Raw genomic sequence first — 25734 nt, forward strand, 5'->3', positions numbered from 1 at the left:
TTTTGTCATTAATATATGACTAACCAAAGAGCATATTCATTGTTTCAGAATGCAAGATTAATAAAATGCCTCTCTGAGGAGAAGGCTAGCAGTGATAAGACTGCCAGAATTCTATAGCTACTTACATAATCTTGATTAAAGAATGGGCTCTATGTTTTTACAACTGTCTAAGAGCGTGTAATAGCATACACATCAGGTTGTGAAGGAACGAGGGGGTACCCACCTAAACAGGAACATCAGCTAAATGAACCCAGGTAATCAATGGGGCAAAATGTGCCACTTCTAGGTTGGCTTCACTTCCCACAGTGGACAAGCTCGTATCACAAGCTCTGACAGTAAATATACAGAGAAACATGAGCAAAATCTGCTTTTTCAAGTATATTTCAAATTTTACTGTCTACCTCACATATTAAAAGTTGTAAATATTTAGGTGCTTGCATCATTACCTTTGGGAAAAAGACACTGCACTTCACTTATAAAACACAGATCCTACCAAGAAAGAGGACTGCTACATCAATGTCACATCTGAATACTATTTTAATTAATTCACAGCAAACACCAACAATGCTTGGAAGAATTGTTTTCAGATTTACTGACGGTGTAGTTCTGGGTCTGATGGAGCTCTGGCGTGAAACAGACCATGCTGAATTATACTTAAACCTATACTCCTGAATATTCCTTTGGTGCCTGTATAAGCTGGACTGGTTTCCCAAGGTATGGATAAAAATGACAGCTATGTTTTAGTGGAGAGTGAGGCGTGGCATTTGGAAATTTGTGTTTAAGTACAATTTGCCCCCTCAGACATAAATATATACTTACTCGAGAAGACTGCTAAGATCCCTTATTAGGGATAAGGCTCAAGATTAGATCAGACCTTTCCAAATCTCACCCAATCCTGATATTTTTTAACAGATGAACTTTTCTTTTGAAAATAAAATACTGCAATTTTAAGTGAAAACACACAAAAAAAGTAAGAGTCAGAAATTTAAAGCATCTTTCTCCACTTCTGGAAAACTCACTCCTCCTTCCTCTGTACTTGTTAAAGGGCAGTCACATTTTTTCCCTTCTCAATGTTCAAATCAGAGGTCTCTATTCTCCTTATTAAAATTATACTTTTCTAATTCTCTCATCAATTTTGAGTGTTTGACCCTCACTAGAAACGCTTCTGAATAGTATTCTAAAATCCTTTCTACTGATAAAGATAACAGAATCTTTTTTTTTTTTTAATCCCTGGAGTTCATATAACTTAACTCCGACCTCTTGCACAAGAAATAAGATCTAACTAGGTAAAGTGACCTCCAGCTAGTTAAAGTGGCAGAGGCAGGTTCAAAACTCTCCAACCAATTACCTTCACCCTGCAAACTGCCTTAAACACGGGCTCTCTGAGCCGACAGTTCCAAATTCATGTACAAAGCTGGACTTCAGAACCTGAACCGGTTTGGGTTTACAGCAGTGTTTCTTTGCGAGGCTCTGATTTGCATACTAGTGGCGTCCCCTGTTCAGGAGTTCCATTTACCAAGAAGGTCAAAGCCTGAGGCACCCGGGAAGAAACTAACTGTGGCTTATCAGGAGATGAGAACTCAAGATAAGAAACACAACAAAAACCCTGTTTGGAAAAAAAGCAAGGCATTTGGAGACCATCTGTGGTCCAACATCTGGAAGCAATCTGCATTTGGAATCGAAATCGTATTTCATGAAATTAATTCTCATTTGTAAATACCTGTTAAGTGTCCACTCATAGTTTTGTCATGACTATTGAATAACTGTCTGTATTTCAGTCTGGATGACTGAGGGACAGCCCACTCTGCTACCGGAGGGACACTGTGGGGAAAAAGGATGAACAATGAGGAACATATTTAAATTCTTTAACAACAGAAAACTAAGAACTTCCCTAGTAGACAGCTTTAACATTTTATTCACTTTCTTTTTTTTTATTTTTTTATTTTTTTTTTAAAGATTTTATTTATTTATTTTACAGAGAGAGAGCCAGTGAGAGAGGGAACACAAGCAGGGGGAGTGGGAGAGGAAGAAGCAGGCTCCTAGCAGAGGAGCCTTGTGGGGCTCGATCCCATTACGCCAGGATCACGCCCTGAGCCGAAGGCAGACGCTTAACCGCTGTGCCACCCAGGCGCCCCATTTTATTCACTTTCTAATCAGTACTTCTGGATTTTTTGTAATGAGTATTTCCGTATTTTAAGGTTAGACTCACTTCTCTCAAAACAGACATGCTGGTTATTTTTCCAGAATCAAGGGTAAACACAGCAGACCAAGTGACTGCTCCAACTGATAGATACGATTCATAATTTAAAGGTTCTACAAAATATGGAAAAATCTCCTTGTCCCTGAAGTGAAAGACTAATGCCCAGGCTTTTCCAAACTTCTAGAACAGTTCTCTTTCAGCTTAAAAAGCAATGCTGATACAAACAGATAACTGCCTTTAAAGGTATTCATTCTTTAATATTTATAACTTTCTATTTAGCAAAATACATTAACTCCTTAATGAAGGGAAATCATTTCATTCTGTCAAGTTTCAGTTCCCACAAATGGAGAGAGAACAGAACACGTCCAGGGTCATGGTAAATCAGGGGAACGATAATGGAAGGAGCTTTGCTTTCTTGCGTGTAATCCAGTGCTGACCTTTCCCTGCCAATGTGTAGCAACTCTGACCCAAGGAAACCGATACCAGCGGTCAGTGGGGTCTACGCCTCCTTAGTGACCACGTCTCAGGGTAGTTCCACACAACTATCACACTGGTACCTATGGCTTGTTAGAGCCTGGTGTCTAAACAGGGCAATTTAAAACACAACGGCTAAGCTCTCAGTAAAATCGGCATTCCACTTCAGGACAGATTATAACTAATGTCCCATTTGCCATTTCCTTTGATTTCAATAAAAATATTTCATATGTAAAAGCAAAATTTTAATTATAAATTAAACCTCTTAGTCATTATTTATATATGTTATCTATGCACTTATACTCACAATACACACTTCATAAAGTATAGGAAACAGCTCCCAAAGACTTGGAAAGTATCTAATTAAATTCACCTTTTCAAATTATTATAAATTTCTTAGTAAAAAACACTTACCAGGGTCGATTCTGCTGTGAGTAACTCTGCAACCCTCTCATTTTAAACTAACTAATATTTTGCTGATTCCAACTCTTGCCTACTTATCAAAAGCTAATTATCTTTCTCTCGCACCCCAGGAATATAGGGTGTTACACACAGAAGCTGCCTCAGATTATACTTATCAAGTTGAAGTTTTCTGCTGAGACTTTCCTGAAAATTTAAATGCACTAAAAACCTCATTAACAGGTAACCAAAAATTAGATGTCACATTCTAAAAATCTGCTGGAAATTTAAATTATTAAAAAGACGAGGACCAAAACAACCCCCAAAACCAGCTGTCTTAATAGCAATAATGTTTGCTAATACTGATTATTTATTTATTCTTATGTCACAAGTCAATTTCAAGGCAGATCAGAAAATCTCTTGTGGAGAAGCACAGAAAACTCAAAACTTCAGCATGGTAAAAGAGAAAGACTGAGAAATAAGGAATTCAGTGTTAGTTTACATCTCAGCTCTAAAATGTAAACCGTGAGGATTCTAACCTCTCGGGGTTTTCTCCCTCATTCACAATTCTGAGACAGTATCTACTGTGGTTCTGGGGGCTGAGTGGGATTAATGAGGTGTTTGGCAAATAGATGCTCATTAATGTTCCTGAATCTTAGGAGCAAAACCTTAATTGAGTGGAACACAAGTATCTGTATACCATTAACTCAAGTTTCTAGAGCAAACTTCCTGGTTAGGAACTCATGCCTTAAAATCAGAAAGAATTCAGTTCAACTCCTAGCTCTGTCACTTCTGAGTTAGGCTATTTTGGGCAAATTACTAATGTCTCTGAGCTTCCTCCTTATCTACAACACAGAAAGAAGAAGCAAGTCATCTTCTAGGGAAGATGGTGACTATTCCAAGAGCTAATGTGCATAAATCAGCATCTGGCATGGTGCTCTTCAGTTTCCGGATTTCCTTTAAATCATTTTATAAAGGGTTATAAATTGTTCAATTATATTCAACACACTCTTCTCTTGAAAGTGGGAAAATGACTCTTGAAAGTGGGAAAATGACTCGATTCACTTAGGAAAGAATTCTAATGAGGAATGAAACAAGAAAAGATGGAAACATCTTCATTTACAACACCTTTTAACTGCAAAAGTTTTGAGATGGCTTACAGAGAGACTTAACTTTTCATACTAGTGCAGAGTAAGGAAGGGGGAAATCAGAGGTAAAAAATAAAAATAAGAAAATATGACACAAAGATTGGTCAAAACATAAGCAGTAAGGTGGTATCAGCTTTGCCAAAACTGGGCCATATATTTGATTAGTAATGACTGTCCACTAATCTGAATAATTCATTTCCTAAAAGGTGGTTTTAAATAGGGTTTCAGTAACAATTCAGATTCCATGAGATTATCTGAGAAAGAATAAAAAATAAGGCAAATTGTGGCTCTAATCTTCATCTAAAAAATTTTATATATAAACTTTTACTGGTACCTATTTGTTTTCCCCATTAAAAAAACAACACCCAAAGCTTTTTGAGAAAATGTCATTTTCTTTATTTATCATCTCTGTAACATGTAAGTGATAAAACCTGGTAACATTACCCAAAACTAAATACTGGCATTGTACAAAATAGAGGATAACAAAGAAGTAGCTAATTCATTTTCAGTTTTAGGAGTCAATCAGATAATGGCTTTAACTCAAGCACACTTACCTAGCCACATCGAATGACTGTGCCTTCTGTAATTTAGTGTTTAATTGGGACCCGGGACCAGATCTACTAAAAGAAGAGCTCTTTGGCAACGTGGCTGCTGTAAAAATAAATGTTGAATAATTTTAATTCTACAAAGAAAAGAAACATTTCCCTACTAACGAAAATGAGAAAACATAAGTCACCAAACCTGAGGCAGAAATCATTCTTCCCTTAACCCCAGGACTCAAAAAGTTATTCCCTCTTCGCTCCCTGGCCCTTGCCAAAAAATTTTCTAGATTTTCTCATTCCTGCTGAAAATCACCTTCCTACGTAGTAATATTTACAATCCATGGATTTAACTCTTTGTTAAATGTTTCATTATCACATTTTATGGATCTATCCCGATAGTTAAAGAAACAGTAGCTTAAATACATAGGATATGGCATCTTCTTAACTGTGCTGAAGGAGCAGAAGTATTATTCCAGATGGAAGAGCACAGAAGTCAGAGCCTTGCAGTCCTGGCCACACAACATGGGATGCTAGGGAGGGTTAGCCATTACGCCTGATTCTCATTCGGGCTGGATAGCAGCGTGCCAGGAAAAAACTCTGAGCCTTAGCCCCAGCCCCCTCATCCCTGCCTACTATCTTGCAACATTTGCCATCAGCCAGAAAAGAAAACAAGGCAGAGCATGAGGATTCACAGAAACTACTGGAAAAGCAACTGCAACAACTTTCTCAGCTGTCATCACATCTGTGGACATGGTCACAAATGAAAGGTGAACTACATGGGACAAGAAAATCTTAAAAAAAACAAAACAAAACATTGTGGCACATTTAGATTCTTTGGCTATAACTTAAGATCCTGACAGATATAATAAATGCACATAGCTGGGCAGAGAAATAATGATTCAAATATAATATTACCCACGGCTAAAACCCAGGCCATCCTGACTACTGAATTATGCAGACACATCCGAAGTACTTATACGAAAAAAAAAACAAAAAACCAAAACTTCCCACGGGGGTACCTGGGTGGCTCAGTCAGTTAGACATCTGACTCCATTTGGGCTCAGGTCCTGATGTCAGGGTCCTGGGATGGAGCCCCAAATCGGGCTCCACACTCAGCACAGAGTCTGCTTGTGCCCCTCCCTCTGCTCCTCCCTCTGCTCTCTCTCAAATAAATAAAATCTTTTAAAAAAATACTTCCCCCATTGGATAAGAATTTACTAAGATTTGTAGACCATATTTACAGTTTATGCTTTTTTTTTTTTTTAAGATTTTATTTATTTATTTGACAGAGATAGAGACAGCCAGCGAGAGAGAGGGAGCACAAGCAGGGGGAATGGGAGAGGAAGAAGCAGGCTCAGAGTGGAGGAGCCTGATGTGGGGCTCGATCCCATAACGCCGGGATCACGCCCTGAGCCGAAGGCAGATGCTTAACAACTGAGCCACTCAGGTGCCTCTACAGTTTATGGTTTCTTTTCACTAAAGGGAAAAGACTTCAAGTTAAGTCTCAAAATAAAATTAACTACACCAGGAAATTCTTGATCCTTTCCCTCAATGAAGCAAGCAGGTAATACTCCATCCTTAATGTATCTAACCTAAATTTAATAAACTTCCTTTCCTGTTCTGCCTGATTCACTACGCCTCAAAAATATAAATAAAAATAAATAAATAAATAAATAAATAAAAAGGAACATGCAACTTCCCTTTTTCTCCCCCAACAAAATCCTACTTCTAAAGGAATGGCTTATTTATCAGCAATTCATAGCAGCTGAAGAAAAGTAGTAACTGACACATGGGAAATAGGAAATGTTCAAATACTGCTCAAACTTGACTTGCTCTTGTCAAGCCCTGGAAAGGAAATTACGCTCTTGGTTTTAGCTGCTGAGTTCACCTTTGCCCATAATGGTACCAGAGCTCCATCATTTCATTCTCCTTTACTTCTCCCTGGCCTAGCACAGCCCACTTAATATGTCGGAAAAAAGGAGATGTTAAATTTGAAAAAGGAAGATATTTTCCTCTGGAACAAAATGCCACTCAAATATAATCAGAAAGTGAAGACAGAAGATTTAGCAAGAAGGAAGAGTAAAACACACGTTGTAAAAATTCAGTCTGTTGATTCAGCAGGTCACGTACCAGGATGAGCAAATGCAGACAGAGGTTGTATGACAGGGGGAGCCCCGTTAGCCAGGGGAGGCACTGTTGCTGTAGGAACAGAAGATACTAGAGGTGGAGACATTCCCACAACTGGAATGGATCCCATTGGCACTGGAGCAACGGCTGTAAGTGGTGGCATGCTGGCGATACCTCCTATACCTAGGAAGGAAAAATCCCAAAAAAATTCACATGGAATCACTTGTCCACTTTCAATGATAATGAATCCAAGAGTGTTTAAAGAAGCAAATCACTTCCCAGTTGTCTTTTAGTTCCATTTAAAATATAAATTCAGAAAAAAATATGTATATACATTCAGATTAATCATTTTGGAGAATACTAAAAATTATGTCAAGGATCACATCATAGGGGCACAAGACCCAACTTGAAGAGAGACCTACAGGCCAAAGTTGAGGATCAGTAAGAATAACTGTAATGGAATGAAAGCCACCAAAGGGAATTAAATTTACGAATTCATAATGATATTTAAAAACAAACAAAAAAGATCCTAACTGGCCATCACAGGTAATAAATTTGTTCTGAAAACTAGCATAAATAAAGGAGGAAGAGAAATCAAACATCCATCCTGCCTTTCCTTTACATACTGAACCTTAGAGTCACCAAACATTTGATGGGGAAGTTTCTCTATATAGAAGTATTGTAACCAGAGTGAAGAAAAGATAGAATTAAATAAATGTTTCCTTCCTTTTTTGTTTCTTTGTCTGAACCTGTGATATTGTGACCTAATAAGAAATACGTATCTGGTCTTTGTCCCTGGTTCCTGGTTCCTGGCAGAGCTCCTAAAACCCTTGTGATTTCCTGACTGTTAGGAACATCTTTTGTTACAACATTTGGTCTTTGCCCCTGGTTCCTGACATAGGAGCTTCTAAGACCCCTAGAATCTCTGGAGTGGTAGAGTGTCTTTCTGTATTCAGATGAGATGCCTTGGTGGCTGGGGGCCCCTAAACAGATGCAGGACAGGAGCTGGTCAAGGGAATGACCACGGCATTGTTAGTGGAGTGCAACTATCGATCCCATCCCCCCCTCCCCACCTCCACAGAGACCTCAGGGGAGGGTAGAAGGGCTGGAGATTGAGCTAATCAATGGCCAAGGAAAGATGTTATCAAGCACACCCATGTAATGAAGCCTCCATGAAAATTCCTACACTATAGGATTTGGCGAGCTTTCTAGGCTGGAAAACACATCCACGTGATGGGAGGGTGGCACACCCCAACTCCATGGAGACAGAAGCTCTTACACTCAGGACCCTTAGAGGCCTCTCCCTCATACACCCCTTCATGTGCCTGTGCATCTGTATGTATCCTTCATCACATCCTTTATAACGAACTGATAAACCTAAGTGAATGTTTCCCTGAGTTTTGTCAGCTGTTCTAGCAAATTACAGAAAGGGGAAGCAGGGTGTGGGGGAGCCTCAGACTTTGTAGTCAAGTCGGACAGAAGTATGGATACCCTGGGGACTGAGTACTGGTGACACAAGTGTGATGCAAGGGCAGTGCAGTGGGACTGGGCCCTTCCACCCTCAGAATCTGACACTCATTCCAGTAGTTACCATCAGAGCTGAGTTTAATTATAAGATAATAAGCTGGTGTCCAGAAAATTGGAAAATTGGGTGGTGTGGTTCTTCTGGACACAAAATTCTGGGCTTAGTCTTTCCTTGATAATCCTAAATATGTCACTCCATTTTCTTCTGAGATACACCACTACTGTAGAGAAGTCTGAAGATATTCTAATTTTCTTCCCCTTCTAAGTCATGTGCTTCCTTTTTCTACATACCCAAAATTTTTTTTGTTTTACTAGAATTTATCTTAGTTCTGGTTTCTCCAGACCAATATTCTCGAGCACATGATATCCTCTTTCAAGTACAGTTTCAAATCCTTTATTTCCAGGAAGTTGTCTTCAACTAGTCTTTACCCTTTGTTCTCTTCCCTTGCTTTGGTTTCCTTCTTCAGGGACTCCAACTACCTTATATTCAGTTTCCTTTCCCTTCAATATTGGTCACTTTTTCTCAAATCCTTATTATCTCTTGTTAATTTTGTTTTTATTCTTGACATCTTCCTCTTTTCACCTTCTGTTTCTCTTCTGATAGCATCTCTTGTAGCTTGGTCTCCATTTCTGAAATTACTTTTTCTTTTCTTTCTCCTTTCCTGAGTTCTGTCGCCTTATTTCTGAGGCTTTAAAATTCTGATCGTGTTGGTCCTTCATGACTTGTGTCATTTTCTTAGTATTTTTAGCTTGTTTTGAAATCGTAGCTCACTGGGGTGCCATCATTAATCACAGGGGCATTATTTAGCTCTTTATTCTCCTTTTTCTAATAAAAACTTTCTGTGGCATCCGACCTTGCCTTATACTGCCTTTCACTCATTTTTATGTGAGCCTTGCTTCCTGGGATTTCCAGCCTCTGTTCTCCACCCCCACGTTGGTCCGGACCTTCTCCTCCTTTTGTGTCTGTGTCGCTGCCCTGCTCAATTTTGATTCCACTCCCAGTCATTTCTCCTCAGTGTGGGGATCTGTCACAAGTGGAAGCCTTGTTGGGCCAGCTTTTAAACAGCTGCTACAAAGATCATCATCCTCTTACCAACTGACTACCTCTCCTCAGTGAATATTTTCTAAATATTCCTAAAGGAATGCATCTACTGGAGGCTGTGTTTTGGATACCACCTCTCTTGACTATGTTAAGTCTTAACTCCTGAAATTTTCCCACCTCTCCTCAACCATTGGGTTCTCCCTCTTCTCTAAAAATGCAGGGGCACTTCCCGTCCTAAACACACCAGCCTTCAGCTGACTTGCTCCTCCAGCTTTTTCTCTCCCTCACAGTAAAATTCCTTCCTCTTCCAAGCCTCCAAACAGGCTTTTGTCTCCACCACTCCAAGGAAACTGCTTTTCAAGGTCATCTTATCAAATTCAATACTTTTCTGTCCTATTCTTCCTCAATCTCTCCCAAGCAACTCAAATAATAGAACGCTCCTTCCTTGAAAAATGTTTTCTTAGCTGCTAGGACACCAACCTTTCTCTTGCTTCTTCCCTTTTATTACACCTTTAAATGTCACAGCGTGGCAAGGATTGGTCCCAGGTCTTCTGCCTGCTCTTGCTACACATCCTATATTCAAATTCTCCCAGAGCTAAAGGATCCCTCCTCTGAAATCCAGACCCATGGATTCACCTGCCTCCTTGGAAATCCACTAAACCCCTCACACTTAACAAGACCAAAGCCTGATTTACTTTTCCTCCAAAATACAGGATACGATGAATCTAATCCTAGCCCATCTTCCACATTGATTATTGCCACCCAGATCTAAATCTCCATTACCTCTTGCCCAGAGCAAAAAACTCCTTACTCTTTCCCCTGATTCTTCTTTGGTCCCCCTGCAATCCAATCTTCCGATAACAAAGATTTTGCTTTCTAAATGTCTGTAAACCATGTACACCCCTACCAATAAGCTCTCTGCAGCTTTCCACTGAACTTAGAAAACAATTCGAACTCCACAGTTGTTTTATTAGGCTCTAAATCATCTGGTTCTTGCCCTACCTCCTCATCTGTAAGGCCTACCAATACCTCAGCTACCGGTGCTCTCATTTTTGTTTCTTGCGCAAACCAACTTCATTTTTGCCTTAGGACCTTTGTTAATTGCTGTTCCATTAGCCCGGAATGTTTCTCCGTTAAGGTCTTCATATGGCTCTCATCTCTAAGTCAGCTCAAAGTCATCTCTCCAAAGAGAATTCTGCCCCGATAATTTTCTCCCATCAGTGTCTTTATCATATTACCGTTTTACAGAACTCATTGCACTTATCTTGCCTTGAAACTGTTCATCTACTTGCTTACTTTCCCCAACTTAACAAGAAGCTTCATAGTAGCAGGAGCCATGATGTCTTGGCTTACCAATGTGTTCCCAGCAATGAGGACACACAGTTGGGGTTTAAAAATAATGGTTTAATCTGCAGCACCTGGGTGGCTCAGTTGGTTAGGAGTTAGACTTTAGATTTCAACTCAGGTTATGATCTCAGGGTTGTAAGACTGAGCCCTGTGTCAGACTCCACATGGGGCATGGGGCCTACTTAAGATTCTCTCTTTAGGGGCGCCTCGGTGGCTCAGTAATTAAGCGTCTTCCTTCGGCTCAGGGCGTGATCCCAGAGTTCTGGGATCGAGCCCCATGTCAGGCTCCTCCTCTGGAAGCCTTCTTCTTCCTCTCCCATGCCCCCTGCTTGTGTTCCCTCTCTCACTGGCTGTCTCTCTGTCAAATAAATAAAGTAAAATAAAATCTTAGGAAAAAAAAAAAGATTCTCTCTTTAGCTCTCCCTTTGCCCCTCCCCACTCTAAAAAAGTAACTAATAATAATAATGTTTTAATCTAATAAAATCATGGGATCTGGCAAAAACTTAAAAAAATTAAACAAAAGACAAGCTCCCCCTGAAACAGCTGGATTCATAGTCAAAAAGGAATTATGCTGTGTGTAAATACACTGAAGGAAAAAGATACAGGCACACTCACAGAACTTCCTGGAATAGACTTAGGCAAGTCATACTATCACTCACTACATCCCCTTTTCCTCTCCTTCACAGAGGAGAGTTGAACAAAATAGTTGCTCAACCTCCAGCTAGCCTTAATTCCACGTGTTAACACGTGCCTCAGCACCCATGGAGACCACAAACCGTGGAACAGTCACGCTCCATGCCACCCACATGGTTTGATGAGAATGAAGATGGGAAGAGAGAAGGTAGTAAGGAAACCAAAATCCTTTGAAAAACCATTATGTCTGGCCAGGCTGGACCTCCCTTTTAAGGAATATGGTCTTAAGCAAACCATTCACCTTCTTGGAATCTCGGTTCTCTCATTTGTGTTAACAGAGCTCCTAATTTCTACGGCTTTTAGGGTTATTGTTGTGACCAGATAAAATACAACACGTGAAGGTATAATATGAAAAAGGGCTAGGAAATGCATAGTCAGAGAATTTTTACTATTAACTAGAAAATAATGATCCTAGTAACCAATGATTTTCTTCTCAAGCAGCCACAAAAGAAGTGTAAAAAAAAAAATTATCTTGGGTTGAGCTGAGAGGTGGAACTACAAATACTAGCAAAGGTCAGATGTTTGAGCAAAGCTAAGTAAACCTGGTTAGGACACAACATACTTTTAACTTCTCTCATGTTCTGATATTCCCTCGTGATTCACCTCTTGAAAATAATTTACTGAGGATGTTGATGTGATGAAAAGGAGGGGGGAGGAAAGGCAGTGGAGAAGCCCCGGGGAAGGAGCTCAGGACTGACTGGCAGAATGGTGACTCAGAAATCCCAGGTTCCCTTGGAGGCAGGGGCAGCTGACTTAAGCAGCAGTAAAACCCTTAGGGTAAGCGAGGCCGCAACCTCAAGGAAATAAATCAGCAGTGACTCTAGAGTTGAAAGTCTTGTTGCAGAATGGAACAAGAGAAGACATATTAAATGTTAGATGAAGAATCACTGAGCCCCCGGGTTTGAGGGGAAAAAAGGAAATGGGATGCCTCTGGTTATTTGTCGATCTGTCTCCACGCCCCCCCCCACCCCATATCTTCTTGCAGCACCAGAAGGGAAGCCAAAAGAAAACCAAATACCCTTTAGCTCTTTTAACCCAGGAGTCCTGACCAAAGGTTGGCTACAGGGACCTTCAGAGATTCAGAGCCGCTTGCACTTAAATAAGGTGACTAACTAAGGGCGGAGGGCTGCGAACACACAATGGACAAAGCTGACCAGGGCCCTGGTCACGTGGAGCGGACTGTATGTACTCTTCACCTCCACTCTTCCTAGCCTTTGCTCCTGCGTGATTCCCTGAGTTTCTCTTTTCTCTCTAGGATCACTACCCTTCTTGCCTGACCCCAAAATTGCACCCTTCCCCTTATGACCAGAAGTCTTGTGACGAAACCTCACCAAAAGAAAGGCAATGCATAGTTTTTAACAGTAAATCTATTAAGTAAAACCACAGCATTTATTTATCTCAGCTTATCATTAACTGTATCAGAGACAACTTGCATTACTATTCACTGCCCCCTCCCAAACCTACTTCACCTTATCACCTGTCATCAGATCCATCAGGAGGAAGAAAGGGAAACTCTAGCCACAATTTCTGTGTTTTGTGAAAACTGTCTAAGAACTTTCTCATGAATCAGATATTAGATCTGCTATTGTAATCTTCCAATCAACCTAAATCATTAAAGTCTAGGGTTAGAACACAGAAGAAATCAGAACTGTTGGTGATCTTAATCAATTAATTACTGATTAGTTTTTAAGAAAAACATCTGGCTAAAAGGTATCTTTTCATGGAATTATGTTTCTAACTCAGATAACGTTTATTTTTTTCCTGCTTCATTTTGTTCCAAGACAGAATCTAATGTGGCCAGTTGTCTCAAAACTATGGATTTAAAAATATATTGCTAGATACCATTATCCAGAGGAGCTATTTATGCGCAGGGGGAAATAAAGAGGCTATGGAAACAGAAAGCCAAAAGGAAGCATGTGGCACTGCAAAGGGTCCTGGATGCAGTAAGAGCAATGAAAAGACCGAAGATGCAGGAGCAAACTGTAAGTGTATTCCTTTTACCCTGACAGTCTGGACCTTTGCTTTCACTTGATTACTAGCATCTGTTAAAAAGAAAACCACAGGACCCAAATGGTGTCACTCGGGCCAAGTTACCAAACCTGGGGCTCAATACCCAAGCTAATGGCAGAGTCAACCTCCCCTAGCAACACTGCCTTAAGCAGTCACAGGGATTTTCGGATCAGCACCAGTGAGGTCATCTGTCCCATGGGCCCTCTCCGTCCCCCAGAGGAAAATGAGATAATTAACCTGACAAAACCCCCTGGCCTTCCACTCCAGGGCAAGTGAGTGATCTTGCCAGGTGCAATCCTTTCTTTTCTTTCGGTAACAATTTTCTTGCCCCACCGACCTTCCTGTAAAAACCTCCTATTTCCGACAACTCCTCTGAGCTCCCCTCCACTTGCTCCATGCAAAGTTGCCCAATTCAAGAATGGCCTAATAAAGCCAATTACAATTTCAAAATTACTCAGGTGAACTTTTGTTCTTTAACACATGCTAGGGTGCGAATGTGAACATGGTCTTCTCCTCCAGCACCAAGTGCCTGCACAGGGCCAGGACCATCATTTTTTGGACAGAACTGCCTCCTAGAATTCACAAGGCTACAAACAGAAAAGGGGAAAAATTATTTCTAAGATCTACAATGAAATATAGGAACCAAGTCCTTTTTAGACTTACCATAGGCTGGTGCACTAGAAATAGCAACGGGTTGCTGTTTCATGACAGGGGGAAGTGTGGAAGGGAGTTGATATCCTTGCAGCTTGAGTTTGATGAGTTTCATAGCTATGGAAAACTCCACTTGATCCATTCGTCCATCATTGTTCATATCAGCTAGTGCCCTGCAAACCAACATCGAGGGCAGGAATGAATCTGACCATAAAACCACCTAAACCACCCCTCCCACCCACACTAGTCAGCTCCCTTCATCCTGGGGCAAAAAAAGCGAAGAAAACCAAGTAAACCAAAACAAACCAAACCAAAACTTGTTTACCAAGCTGTAGGGAGTAACCTAGGAATACTAACAAGGTTTAGTATAAAGGAAAATACTCTCTATTGTATTATTCTTTACTTATAGGACCCATGAGGTAATTTTCAGTCTGAATGCCAGGACATGTACTTTGGATATCAAACGGGATTCTTTCTGAGATGGGGAAAAATGTTCTAAAATGGGATAGTGGCCATGATTGCACAACTCTATGAACACACTAAAAACCAGTGAATTATACATTTAAAAGGGTGAATTTTATTGTGTGAATTATGTCATAATAAAGATGTTAGAGGAAGGGGCACCTGGCCAGCTCAGGGTCGTGAGCTCAAGTCCCATGTTTCCCCTAAAAAGATGTTAGGGGGATAAAAGTAGGAAAAGAGTTTATTTCTATAGGTACTTGACTAGATGGCACCAAGTCTTCTGTGGGGTTCTACGAACCGCACCATGGAGATACGACATGTTGGGCTATGATATAGTTCTACTACCTTTAAACCTGTGAAAATTAATTAAACGAGCTTGCACAGGTAAAAATGGTAGTCAGACATAAATGGTCTAGTGTAACTTGCAATGACTGTCTCCCTCCCCAGGTTTTCATTTTTATTTTTTCTTTCTTTTTTTTTAATTGAAGTAGATTTGATGACATTACATTAGTTTCAGGTGCAATGAGCTTTAATGCATATTCTCTCAAAGAAGCTTAATAAGCAAAAGAAAACGTTTGCGAGTGGAAACGACTTTATGCAAACCACAACTGTGCATATTCACATTTAACCTCTTTTTCAATTTTTTTATTTTTTAAATTAACATATAATGTATTATTTGTTTCAGGGGTACAGGTCTGTGATTCATTAGTCTTACACAACACCCAGCGCTCACCACAACACATACCCTCCCCAATGTCTATCACCCAGCCACCCCATTTCCCCACCCCCCTCCCCTCTAGCAACCCTCAGTTTGTTTCCTAAGATTAAGAGTCTCTTTGGTTTGTCTCCCTCTCTGGTTTTATCTTGTTTCATTTTTCACCTCTTCTGCATGAAAAATGTTCACCCCTTGGGATGCCTGGGTGGCTCAGTCAGTTAAGCGTCTGTCTTTGGCTCAGGTCATGATTTCAGGGTCCTGGGATCAAGCCCCATACTGGGGTCCCTGTTAAGTGGGGAGCCTGCTTCTCCCTCTCCTTCCTGCTCATGCTCTCTCTCTTGCTATCTCTGTATCTCTCTCAAATAGTCTTAAAAAAAAATGTTCATCCAGATTTCATTTCTTTTAGTCTAGATATTAAAAATGTTAAGATGACTTATTTTTTTAAACCAATTTATTTTATTTGAAACAACAAATGATAAGACCAGCTACTCCAATTAAATTACTATGACTAGCCGTCTTTTAAATGAGCCACATCTAGGTAGTGTCCAAAAAAGACAATTAAGTTTCAGAGAAAATTATCCTATATTGCTGGAGTTAACTCAAGGAAAGAAAACATTAAACACAATGACAAGCATGACACACAACAAAGATGAAAAATTTCTAAAAGCTGTGAGTCAACACTATCCGTTTAGAGAGTAAGAAAAAGTCTTCAAGTGAGAGATGGGCTACGGAAACCACGTCTGTGCCTCAGGTAGGAACAGACCACGGCTTTCCTGCAGTCGAGGACCCCCCTCAGCAAACACCAGTGGAGTCTGAATTCCATTCACAATAGTGAGCCTGAGGGTCTCTCTGCATATGGATCTTGGTCACTTGAATTCATACAAGAATTGCTCGTTCACATCCTTTGCTAGTAAGTTTTCTGATGGGCTACGTGTCTTTTTCTTGTCAGTTTATAAGAGATCCTTACTGTTTCTCTGTCAATTGTTGATTTTTTAAAAATTTATCATTGGTCTGTGCATAATTTCTTGTAAGAAATTCTACATTTTTATACCATATGATTTCACTTACATGTGGAATCCAAAAAACCAAAACGAACAAAACAAAACAGAAACAGACTCATAAATGTCAAGCACTGTTCTACACTTGAAACTAATACAATACGATTCGCATTAACTAAGCCAGCCTCTTCTCACAGAACTAAAAAATATTTTTGCTGTATATTAAATATTCATATAAAGTGATACCTATTTCTGGATTATCTAGTCTAAACAATTCCAAGTTCAATATGACAGTGATCTGATCACACTGGCTCCACGGTACGGTCTGGCAACTGGCACGACTTGACTTTTCTTGGGCCGCCTGGGTGGCTCAGTCGGTTAAGTGTCCGACTCTTGATTTTGGCTCAGGTCATAATCTCAGGGTTGAGAGGTGGCGTGCCATGTCAGGCTCCCTACTCAGCACAGGTCTGCCTGTCCCTCTCCCTCTGCTCCTCCCCCCACTTGCTCTCTCACTCTCTTGCTCTGTCTCTCCAAATAAATAAATAAAATAAATTAATAAAAGCTTTAAAAAAAAGACTTCATTCTCTTAAATTTTATTTGATTATTCACAGATATTTTTTATCTTCCCTATGACTTTTAAGATCATTTATCTACTCTACAAACAACCCTACTGGGATCCAAGCTGCAACTGCATTAAATAGCCCACCAAAGACAATAGCATGTCTGTCCATCTGTTCAACTTTACAAATACTTCTCTTTCATAAGATTAGATCACTTTTGGGGCACCTGGATGGCTAAGTTGCTTAACAGTTGTTTAAACACCGGACTCTTGATTTCAGCTCAGGTCATGATCTCAGGGTTATGGGATCGAGCCCCCCAGCGAGGCTCCTCACTCAGCAGGGAGTCTGTTTGAGATTCTCTCTCTCTCTCAAACTCCCTCTGCCCCTGAATAACCCCCTACTCCCTCTCTCTTTCTCTAAAATAAGTGAAAAATAAATATTTTTTTAAATTAGATCACTTTATGTAAGCAATTACTTTTCTTTTTAAAAATTTTTTAAAGATATTATTTATTTATTGAGAGAGAGAGAACTCAAGGAGGGGAAGGGGCAGAGACAGAAGGAAAGAGAGAATCTCAAGGGGGCTCCAACTGAGTCCGGAGTCCGATGTAGGGCTCGATCCCACGACCCTGAGAAAACATGAACTCATAAGAAACCAAGAGTCGGACACTTAACTAACTGAGCCACCCAGGCGCCCCAGTTACTTTTCTTATGAAATGTATTCTTAGGAGTTTTATCATTTCCATCACTATTTTATTTTTTTTTAATTTTTTTTTAAAGATTTATTTATTTATTTATTCAACAGAGACAGAGACAGCCAGTGAGAGAGGGAACACAAGCAGGGGGAGTGGAGAGGAAGAAGCAGGCTCATAGCAGAAAAGCCTGATGTGGGGCTCGATCCCCTAATGCCGGGATCACGCCCTGAGCCGAAGGCAGACGCTTAACCGCTGTGCCACCCAGGCGCCCCTCCATCACTATTTTAAATGCAACATTTCTCCGTTTCCATATTTCAGTGTTTATTTCAAGCACAGAGAAAAGTTTTGCTTTTAATAATCATTTAGGCAATATTCAGCTATCTTACCAAACTTCTATAAATACTATTTTTTTTAACCTAAAATCCCTTAGGTTTGTTAAGTATACTATTACATAACTAGCAAAAAGGAGTTAACTTTTGTTTACAATATTTATACACTTCCCCTTTTTTATTGGTCTTATTTCCTCTAAGACATCATTGAATGTGTGAGCGCTCCGCTAAGTCCTGGGTTTCAAAGAAAGAGCTGCAGTGTTTCATTGTTTAGAATAATATCTGGTAGTGATCTTTAGAAAGTAACCTGACATATTTAAAAAGTTTCCTTTTTACATATTAGAAATGGTTACTATATATATTTTTTTTCTTTTTTTTTTAAATCAAATGCCTAGTCAGCATCTGCTGATTTGATCACACTTCCTTTTATCTGTTGCTATAATACTGAGACAATGCCTTGATTCTGAACCAAACTTGCACTCCTGGCATAAACTCAAGTTGGTCATAGTTTTAAAAATATTGTCGAATTCTATTTGCTAAGATTTTGTTTTGATATTTGCATCTATATTCATAAATGAGACTGGTCTCTGGTTGTTTTATTTTTGTAACTATCAGGTTTTATAAAGGAAGTTAAATAAGTAAAATGAGAGGGTCAACTTTCCTTCCTTTGCTAAGTTTTTCTAAAAAGATATTCAGCTGTATCAAATGGTTCTCAGGGGAAAAAAACTTGCCAACAATCAACATCAACGTGCACACTTAAAAAAAAAAAAATCAAGCAGATAGGTTTTCACCCCCTATTCCCAACATCACTGCCCCACCCCCAAAACACATTTTCTAATGAGAAACAAATATCTAATGTGGGATAATGACTAGTTGGGGGAGAAGAGACTTTCTAGTACTGTAAGAGTTTAATTAGAAGAATTTCATGTTTCTAAAAACCTTCCACTGAAGTGTCTCAGTGGGAGAGGAGAGGAGACATGTAATTCTCAAGTTCCAGGTGCTTGACTTTAAGCCACCCACCACAATCCCATATTTTTTTGAGAATTTTGCGTGATTTCTTAAAACCTTTTTTTCTTCAACTAACAGAACGTTAAGTGTTGGGACTCATTGGTAGTGATATCTCAAAGGACTTTATGCAAATACAGTAGTTATTGCTACAAAGCTCATTTCTCCCTACTCCCCTCTTCCAATGAAAAAGCTGCAACTCTAGAAGAACCGAAATTCTATTTCTCAAGGTTTCCCTGAAAAAGAAAAATAAAAAAAAATGACCTCAGCTCTGCAATACACTTTCATCTCCCATTTACATTTACTCATTTCTAATAATCCTCCCAAAAGATGAATCTAAAAGCCCAGGAATACAAAATTAAATTCACTAAACTTCCAGAGTGAAAAAACACATATGCAAAAAACAAGCTTAAGTCAAACAATTCTTGTATACGACTCTTACAAACAAACTAGTCTTAAATACACAGCACACATACATAGCAACAGGCAGGGCTGAGATGAGAAGGGGACCACAGGGATGGCGAAATCTTAAGGGAAATAACCCATGTGTCCCTCTCGTGCACTGTAAGTAGGGAAAAGTGCTGCAACTCCAAATGAAGGGAAATCTGGCAACATCGACAGAACTACCTATGCATTTACTCTTTGACCTAGCAAATCCACTCATAGGAATTTACCCTGAAGATACACCAACGATATAAAAATATTTATGCTTTAGCTCATTCATTGCTACATTATTAGAAATAACTGTAATGCACACACACAGAAGACAGCTTAAATATACTAAGGTGTATCTTCTATAATGAATACTATGTAACTGTAGGAAGAAAGAGAGAAAGACATCTCTATGGAATGATACCAGTGATTTCCAGAATGTGCTGTGAAGTGAGAAAAGCAAAGAACAAAAGAACATTTAAAGGAGGTAAACTTTAAAAAGAAGGAAGAGAAAATCATTAAAATACAGATACATATGATATATTATTAAGCTGGTTTTTTCCCCCACAAAAATAAACAAAGGAAGGACGGTAAGAAACTAATTCAGTAGATGAGCACAGGCACGAAGGGATAGCATGGGGAGTGACACTTCTCTCTGCATTCCCTTTCTGGTACAGTGTTGGCTTTTGGAACCTGTTAATGTGTGACGTATTCAGAAATAAAATTAAGTCCACAGACAAAGGAGACCCCTAAACCGAATAAAAACAAAAACAAATCAACCCAAGCATATTTTAAGTAAATCGCATACGCACACGGGAGGCGTTAACAGAGTACTTCATATATCCTCAGTCTATAACCAACCAGCAGCATGAACTCCAGGGACGGTGTGGGCAGCCGACCTGAATGTGGCAACGCTGAAGGGACTCTGTGTTCTAGGATTAAAGGACAAGACCCAGCCTCCGCTCACGCACCTCATACCCTGCACTGCAGCTGAAAGCCTGTGGGTCTTCAGAGGCCATCTCACCACAGAGGCTGCCCTCAGGACACTCATGTCTGACTGTGGGATCAATCCAGCCTACGCGCTCATTCATTCTTCATTCATTCGTTTTTTTTTTAATTCATCCAACAAATAATTTTTGAGGGGGGCACCTACTAAAGTCTATGCCCTTTCTAGGAATTGGTGTGAGTACTGTGAAAAAGACAGAGAAGGTTCCTGCCCTCACAGAGCTAATATTTTAGGGCAAGCAAAACTAATCGAATTCTTGCCCATAACAGTTAGTGCTGTTCAGAAATAAAATGAGGTAGCAGGAAAGAGAAGACAATGGGTAGGAGCAGGTGGGCAGAGGGAACTACTCTAGATGAATGGTCAGGAAGTACTTCTCTGAAACCAGAAGGGTCATCGGCCAGCTAGCTGTGTGAGGACCTTAAAGACCCGCATTACAGATTACAGGAAGAGGAAATGGCAAGTGCAATGCCCCAGAGGCAAGAAGGAGCCTGGCCCATTTCAATAGAGAGAAGGTCAGTGAAACTGGAATACAGAAATTAGGGAAGAGAGGGGTGCAAAATAAGAGAAGATGAAAAAAGGCAAGAACCAGCTCGGGTTGGGCCTTGGAGCCTAGACAGGACTTGGGGTTTTCTTCTCAATGGGGAGTTTAAAATGGATTTACTTTTTCCAAAGAGAATGTGGGTACTGTATGGAGAATGAAATCTAAAGGGGCAAGCGTGAGAAAGACTCCAGCAGAAGGGCCCAGGTGGGATGACAAATGAGGACGGTAGCAACGGAGACAGAAAGAAATGGCCAGAATGGGGAGAAAGTCTGTAAATGGAACCAAAAGAATGCGCTGATGGACTGAACGTGCAGGGTAAGGAAAAGAGAGGAATCAAGTGTGGCTCCCAGCAGCTGGACAGATGCTCAGCCATGAAGGGAGGATGGCAGGGAGGAGGGATGGGGGAGAGGGGAACAAGAGTCCAGGATGCCCTTTGTGTGTGTGTGAGTTTAGCAAATTGATCTTGTTGGGGGCTGAAGGTTCTTCTGACATATACACAGAAGCGTCCTAAGAAACTAGATGTTATACAGCTGTTGGCCCTGCCCTACTCCCCACCCTTGAACAGATCACCAAGCTGTTCTTGTATTTGCGTTCATGTCTCTGGCCTTCTCTCTCAGGTCCCACACCCAGGTGGGCCTCCCTTCCCCTCATTTCTCTCCTTAGAAGCCTCTAATCTCCATTTCTGTGGCTCGTACTACCTCTGATGCCAAAGCCTTCTTCATTCAGCCTCTTTTTACTTCCTGGACCATCGAGGCTCCTGTCCACCACCCTCTGCTTTCTTCTCTTCCCTCTGTACACCAGGCCAAGGTTGGAACAACTTCAAGTATCCATAGTTGCCAAAAGGATACAGGATATTTGCGAGTTTCCTTCCAGTTCCTTATTAGTCAGACAATTTCTAGGAAGCTATACCATCTTTGGCCAATTACACTTTGGTATTACACACACTGACTTGACTCCATCCTCTGAGAAATCAGGTTTTCTTGTATTATTAATTGGAAATCGGATTGGATAGATAAGTAGCCCCAAACTATCAGCAGGTTACAGTTTAAAAGTTCACAAGCTAGGGGAGCCTGGGTGGCTGAGTTGGTTAAGTGTCCGACTCTTGATCTCTGCTCAGGTCTAGATCTCAGGGCAGTGAGTTCAAGCCCTGCATTAGGCTCCGTGCTGGGCATGGAGACTACTTAAAAAAACTGATTGATAGATAAGATAGACAGACAGATACATGTTCACAAACCAGCTAAATGGAATATAGTTTGTACCTGGACCCAAAATTGTACAGGTGCGCAACACATATTCCCCAGGAGTCCAAAGCACTCATGTATTCGCACCGAGGTCCACAGCAAAAAAAGTAAGGCCCAGAGACACAGAAACTATTATAGTTCCTAACTCTCAATCCCAAATTCTCTTCTTGCCCACATGACCGACGAAGGGACTGCCCAAACCTTCAGACTCAAACCCGTTCCTCTTTCTACCAAAAGGGGCACTGACCTTCCCTGGAACCCCACCAGAAAAACAGTAAGAGAACACAAGATTAGCATAGAGACAGGGAGTGAACACTATTTCATTAGATCAACTGTTATTATTTATACATTTAAAAGCCTACCTCTGAAGAGGTGAAATACTGCTCAGGGTTACTAAGTGAGTAAGTATCAGAGGTAGAGCTGAAAGACAGATCATGCTCATAATTTTCACTACACTATTCCATCATCTTAGCAGGACCTCTGTGGTTCACGAAATCTATGATTCCTCAAAGATATTCCTTTCGGGAAAAGATACTTAGAAGCGTGCTTTCTTCCCTGCAATAACAATTCTTGATAAAAGGAAAACATGCCATCACAAATTTATTTAAGAAAATGTCAGAAAAAATTAAAGACAAAGAACAGTTTTGACTCAAGCAAGACTGCCAATTCATCACCTTTGTTGTTAATAAAAATTTTCACTATAAAAATAATAAGTTGGAAAGATGACCTTAATATGCTTAATATGCATATTTATTAATATGCTTAGCTAAAAACTGTCTGGAAAGCTGACAACTGGCTTAATTGAAAAAAAGTGAAATTTACTAGATGATACGTTTTCTCCATTACACTTATTACCATGTGACAATTTTTATACTGCTATTAACTATATCCCTTCACCAGACTGCAATGTCTATGAAAGCACAGATTTTGTCTATTCTGTTCACTGCTGCATCCCAAGCACCTATAATAGTCATTGACCCACAGAAGACATTCAATAAATATTATTCCACTGTTGAATGAATAAATGTAAAGTGAGATTTTCTTGCAGCAGATATGCATCATAAAACTGCTTCTTGAATGAACACTCATAAATTGGGACTAGGACATAAAAGCAGCATTCAATGGAAGAAGTTATGCCTGGGTAAGGAAGGCTGTAGTGAGTGACCTTGACTGCTGGTGCAAAATACAATCATAGCCCAGAACACAAACCAAAAGAAAGCTTCTCACGGTTAACACAGATGTCACGTGTCTCTCGAACTTAAACTCAGTCACTCAACTCCCACGTCAGTGCCCCTGTGCTCACATGAGCATGAGTTCTTGCTCTCCCCTCCACCTCCCCACCCCTAGCAAAAGCAATTCCAAAAACCTGGGTTATGTGACTTTCCCAGCTCAACGTGGATCAGAAATAAAAGCTAGAAGGGCATCATAGGAGGCGGCCCCCCAACTGGAAGAGACGGTCTGGCAGCCAGTATGTTGACAACCAGGAAAAAGAACAAAAAGCCGACACCAAAAAGAAGCGCAGGAATGTGGTATCATTTAGTTTCAATTCAAATTTACCCCCCCCACGTGTGTGTGTGTGTGTGTGTGTGTGTGTGTGTGTGTGTGTGTGTTTCCCAAGAGAGTTTTGTTATTCAGAACACAGTAAAGGATTTTCATACTGATGACACTGGTAATGAAGCTTGGACAACATTCTGTAGACTCTGCTTGAAGGCCCCAAGGGACTATGTCAATCTTTATTAATTTCCATTTAATTGTAAGAAAGGTCGATCATTTTGGGAGACAAGCAATTAACTGGACAATTTAGCTATGGGGATGACCCAGTCCCTGATGATGACAGCAGATACTGTTTTGGGTTTTGTTTTGAGGGCCCCAGACTAAGTCCTTTATATACAGTCCTTTAAATACTCCTTATTTTCTCAAAACCCTGTCAGGAATATACATCTGCCCATTTTCTAGACTAAAAGACAGAGGTCAGAGAGGATGAATACACGTTCAAATCATAAAGACCGAATGTAGTGCAACTGGGATTCCAACACAGGTGTGTGACTACAAATCCTGTCCTCTTTCTACTACACAGCGAGCCACCCCCCACAACACTAATAAACCCCGGAAATGAAGTATTAATTGCAAGAACCACACAGTGCGAGCAAAACATGACTTCTTGGCAACAGACCTCAGCATGGCAAGACCAAAGTCATAATCCTAAAATCCAAAATTATATTTCCCACTCTTTTATGTATATGTCCCTTTGTCTCCTATAGGTTCAAAAGACTGAATGCTTATTTGTGATAATCAAGGAATTCAACAGTATTTATTACGCATTCACCTTGTACAACACTGTAATAAATACAAGATATTTCACTATTCCGCGTGCTGTTTCAGTAATAGCCCTCAAATATTTTCTTTACCTTGTGGTCAGTGAAAGATACAGAACATTGCATTATAGAGCAAGAAATGTGGGACATTCACAGATGAGTATGGGGGATGCGGATGAAGCTACAACAAATTAATGAGAAAATCTCAAAATATAGATTTCTCCACTAGAAATACAGTTTTTTGACAGTGTTATCCTACAAATGTCACCACTTTTTCTTTTTTTTACTTTTAATGCTCTACATTAAATACAGAATACAAAAGTATTCTCTGGTAAGGAGTAGTAAAGTATTTCAGTCTAGAGATTTATGTTCACCTCCGAGATCTTAAGAAATCATATTACTAGAATACTTTATTTTACCTCCTTCTGCTTCTGTGAAGTCCCAACTTACCATATCTGTGCTAAAACAGGCTGAGGTAACCCAGATTGAAAAAAAAAGTTTCTAGCTTGATCACCTGTAAATTAAATGAAAAAATTTTAGAAAAAACAGCTGACAGAAGAAATCTTCTTAGGCAAAATTACAAACATAAGAGACTAGTAATTCTGCAAATACTGACTTAAATATACGATAAAAGCCAAATGGTAAGTCTCTAGGCAACAGTAAAATGAACCCATCAGATTCATTGATGAATTCACTGACTTTAGAACTTAACGTTTTAAAAATTCATCTCAAAAAACGGCCTATCATGAGCATGGGTAGACTGTCCACTTTAATTAATCAGCTATTAAGTTAGAGAGGAACAGCTACACATATGACAAAGCACATCTATGGGAACCCTCAAGATGAGGGTTGATGACCCATACTTGTACTTTTTTAAGTTTTCTGCTACTCCTAATATCTACACTTCAAACTGTCAGTGCTTTGACTACACTTATGGGGAAAAAGTGACAATGATTACAAGATTCACATCAACAATTAAGAATTAATAATTTAAAGAGAATTGTGATACACACACACACACAAACAACCAAGTCCCCAGGAAATCTAGATCCCAGTTTCCCTAAAGCTATCTCCTAAAGAATAACCAAACGGAAAAGATAATAGAAAAGTCAGGGGCACCTGGGAGGGCTCAGTCGGTTTAGCAACGGACTCTTGGTTTCAGCTGGGGTCATGATCTTGGGGTCCTGGGATCAGCCCCCATGTCAGGCTCAGTGTTCAGCTCAGAGTCTGCTTGTCCCAATCCCTCCTCCTCTCCCCTCCCTCCCTCATCAGCATGCGCTT

At 40.1% G+C, this 25734-nt stretch overlaps 1 protein-coding gene across 13 annotated transcripts in view; it reads right to left on the minus strand.

The window, feature by feature from the left end:
• The window catches only part of ITSN1 (intersectin 1), a 206032-nt gene that overhangs the window by 112897 nt on the left and 67401 nt on the right, over positions 1-25734 (minus strand). For 12 of the 13 annotated variants that reach the window (XR_004624017.1, XM_034655974.1, XM_034655990.1 and 9 more), the window contains 5 exons: positions 24904-24967; positions 14170-14330; positions 6894-7073; positions 4776-4872; positions 1721-1821 (listed from right to left, as the gene is read on the minus strand). Coding sequence is in view for 11 of the 13 variants with exons in the window: in XM_034655974.1 (XP_034511865.1) it covers positions 1721-1821; positions 4776-4872; positions 6894-7073; positions 14170-14330; positions 24904-24967 (603 nt within the window). In the remaining 2 variants the exon portion in view is untranslated. Of the gene's footprint in view, positions 1-223; positions 249-1720; positions 1822-4775; positions 4873-6893; positions 7074-14169; positions 14331-24903; positions 24968-25734 lie in introns of those variants that run through there. The other variant, XM_034656013.1, reaches the window with a different exon arrangement.

Source organism: Ailuropoda melanoleuca, chromosome 1 (assembly GCF_002007445.2).
Source record: "Ailuropoda melanoleuca isolate Jingjing chromosome 1, ASM200744v2, whole genome shotgun sequence".
In the NCBI taxonomy this organism is placed as follows: Eukaryota; Metazoa; Chordata; class Mammalia; order Carnivora; family Ursidae; genus Ailuropoda; species Ailuropoda melanoleuca.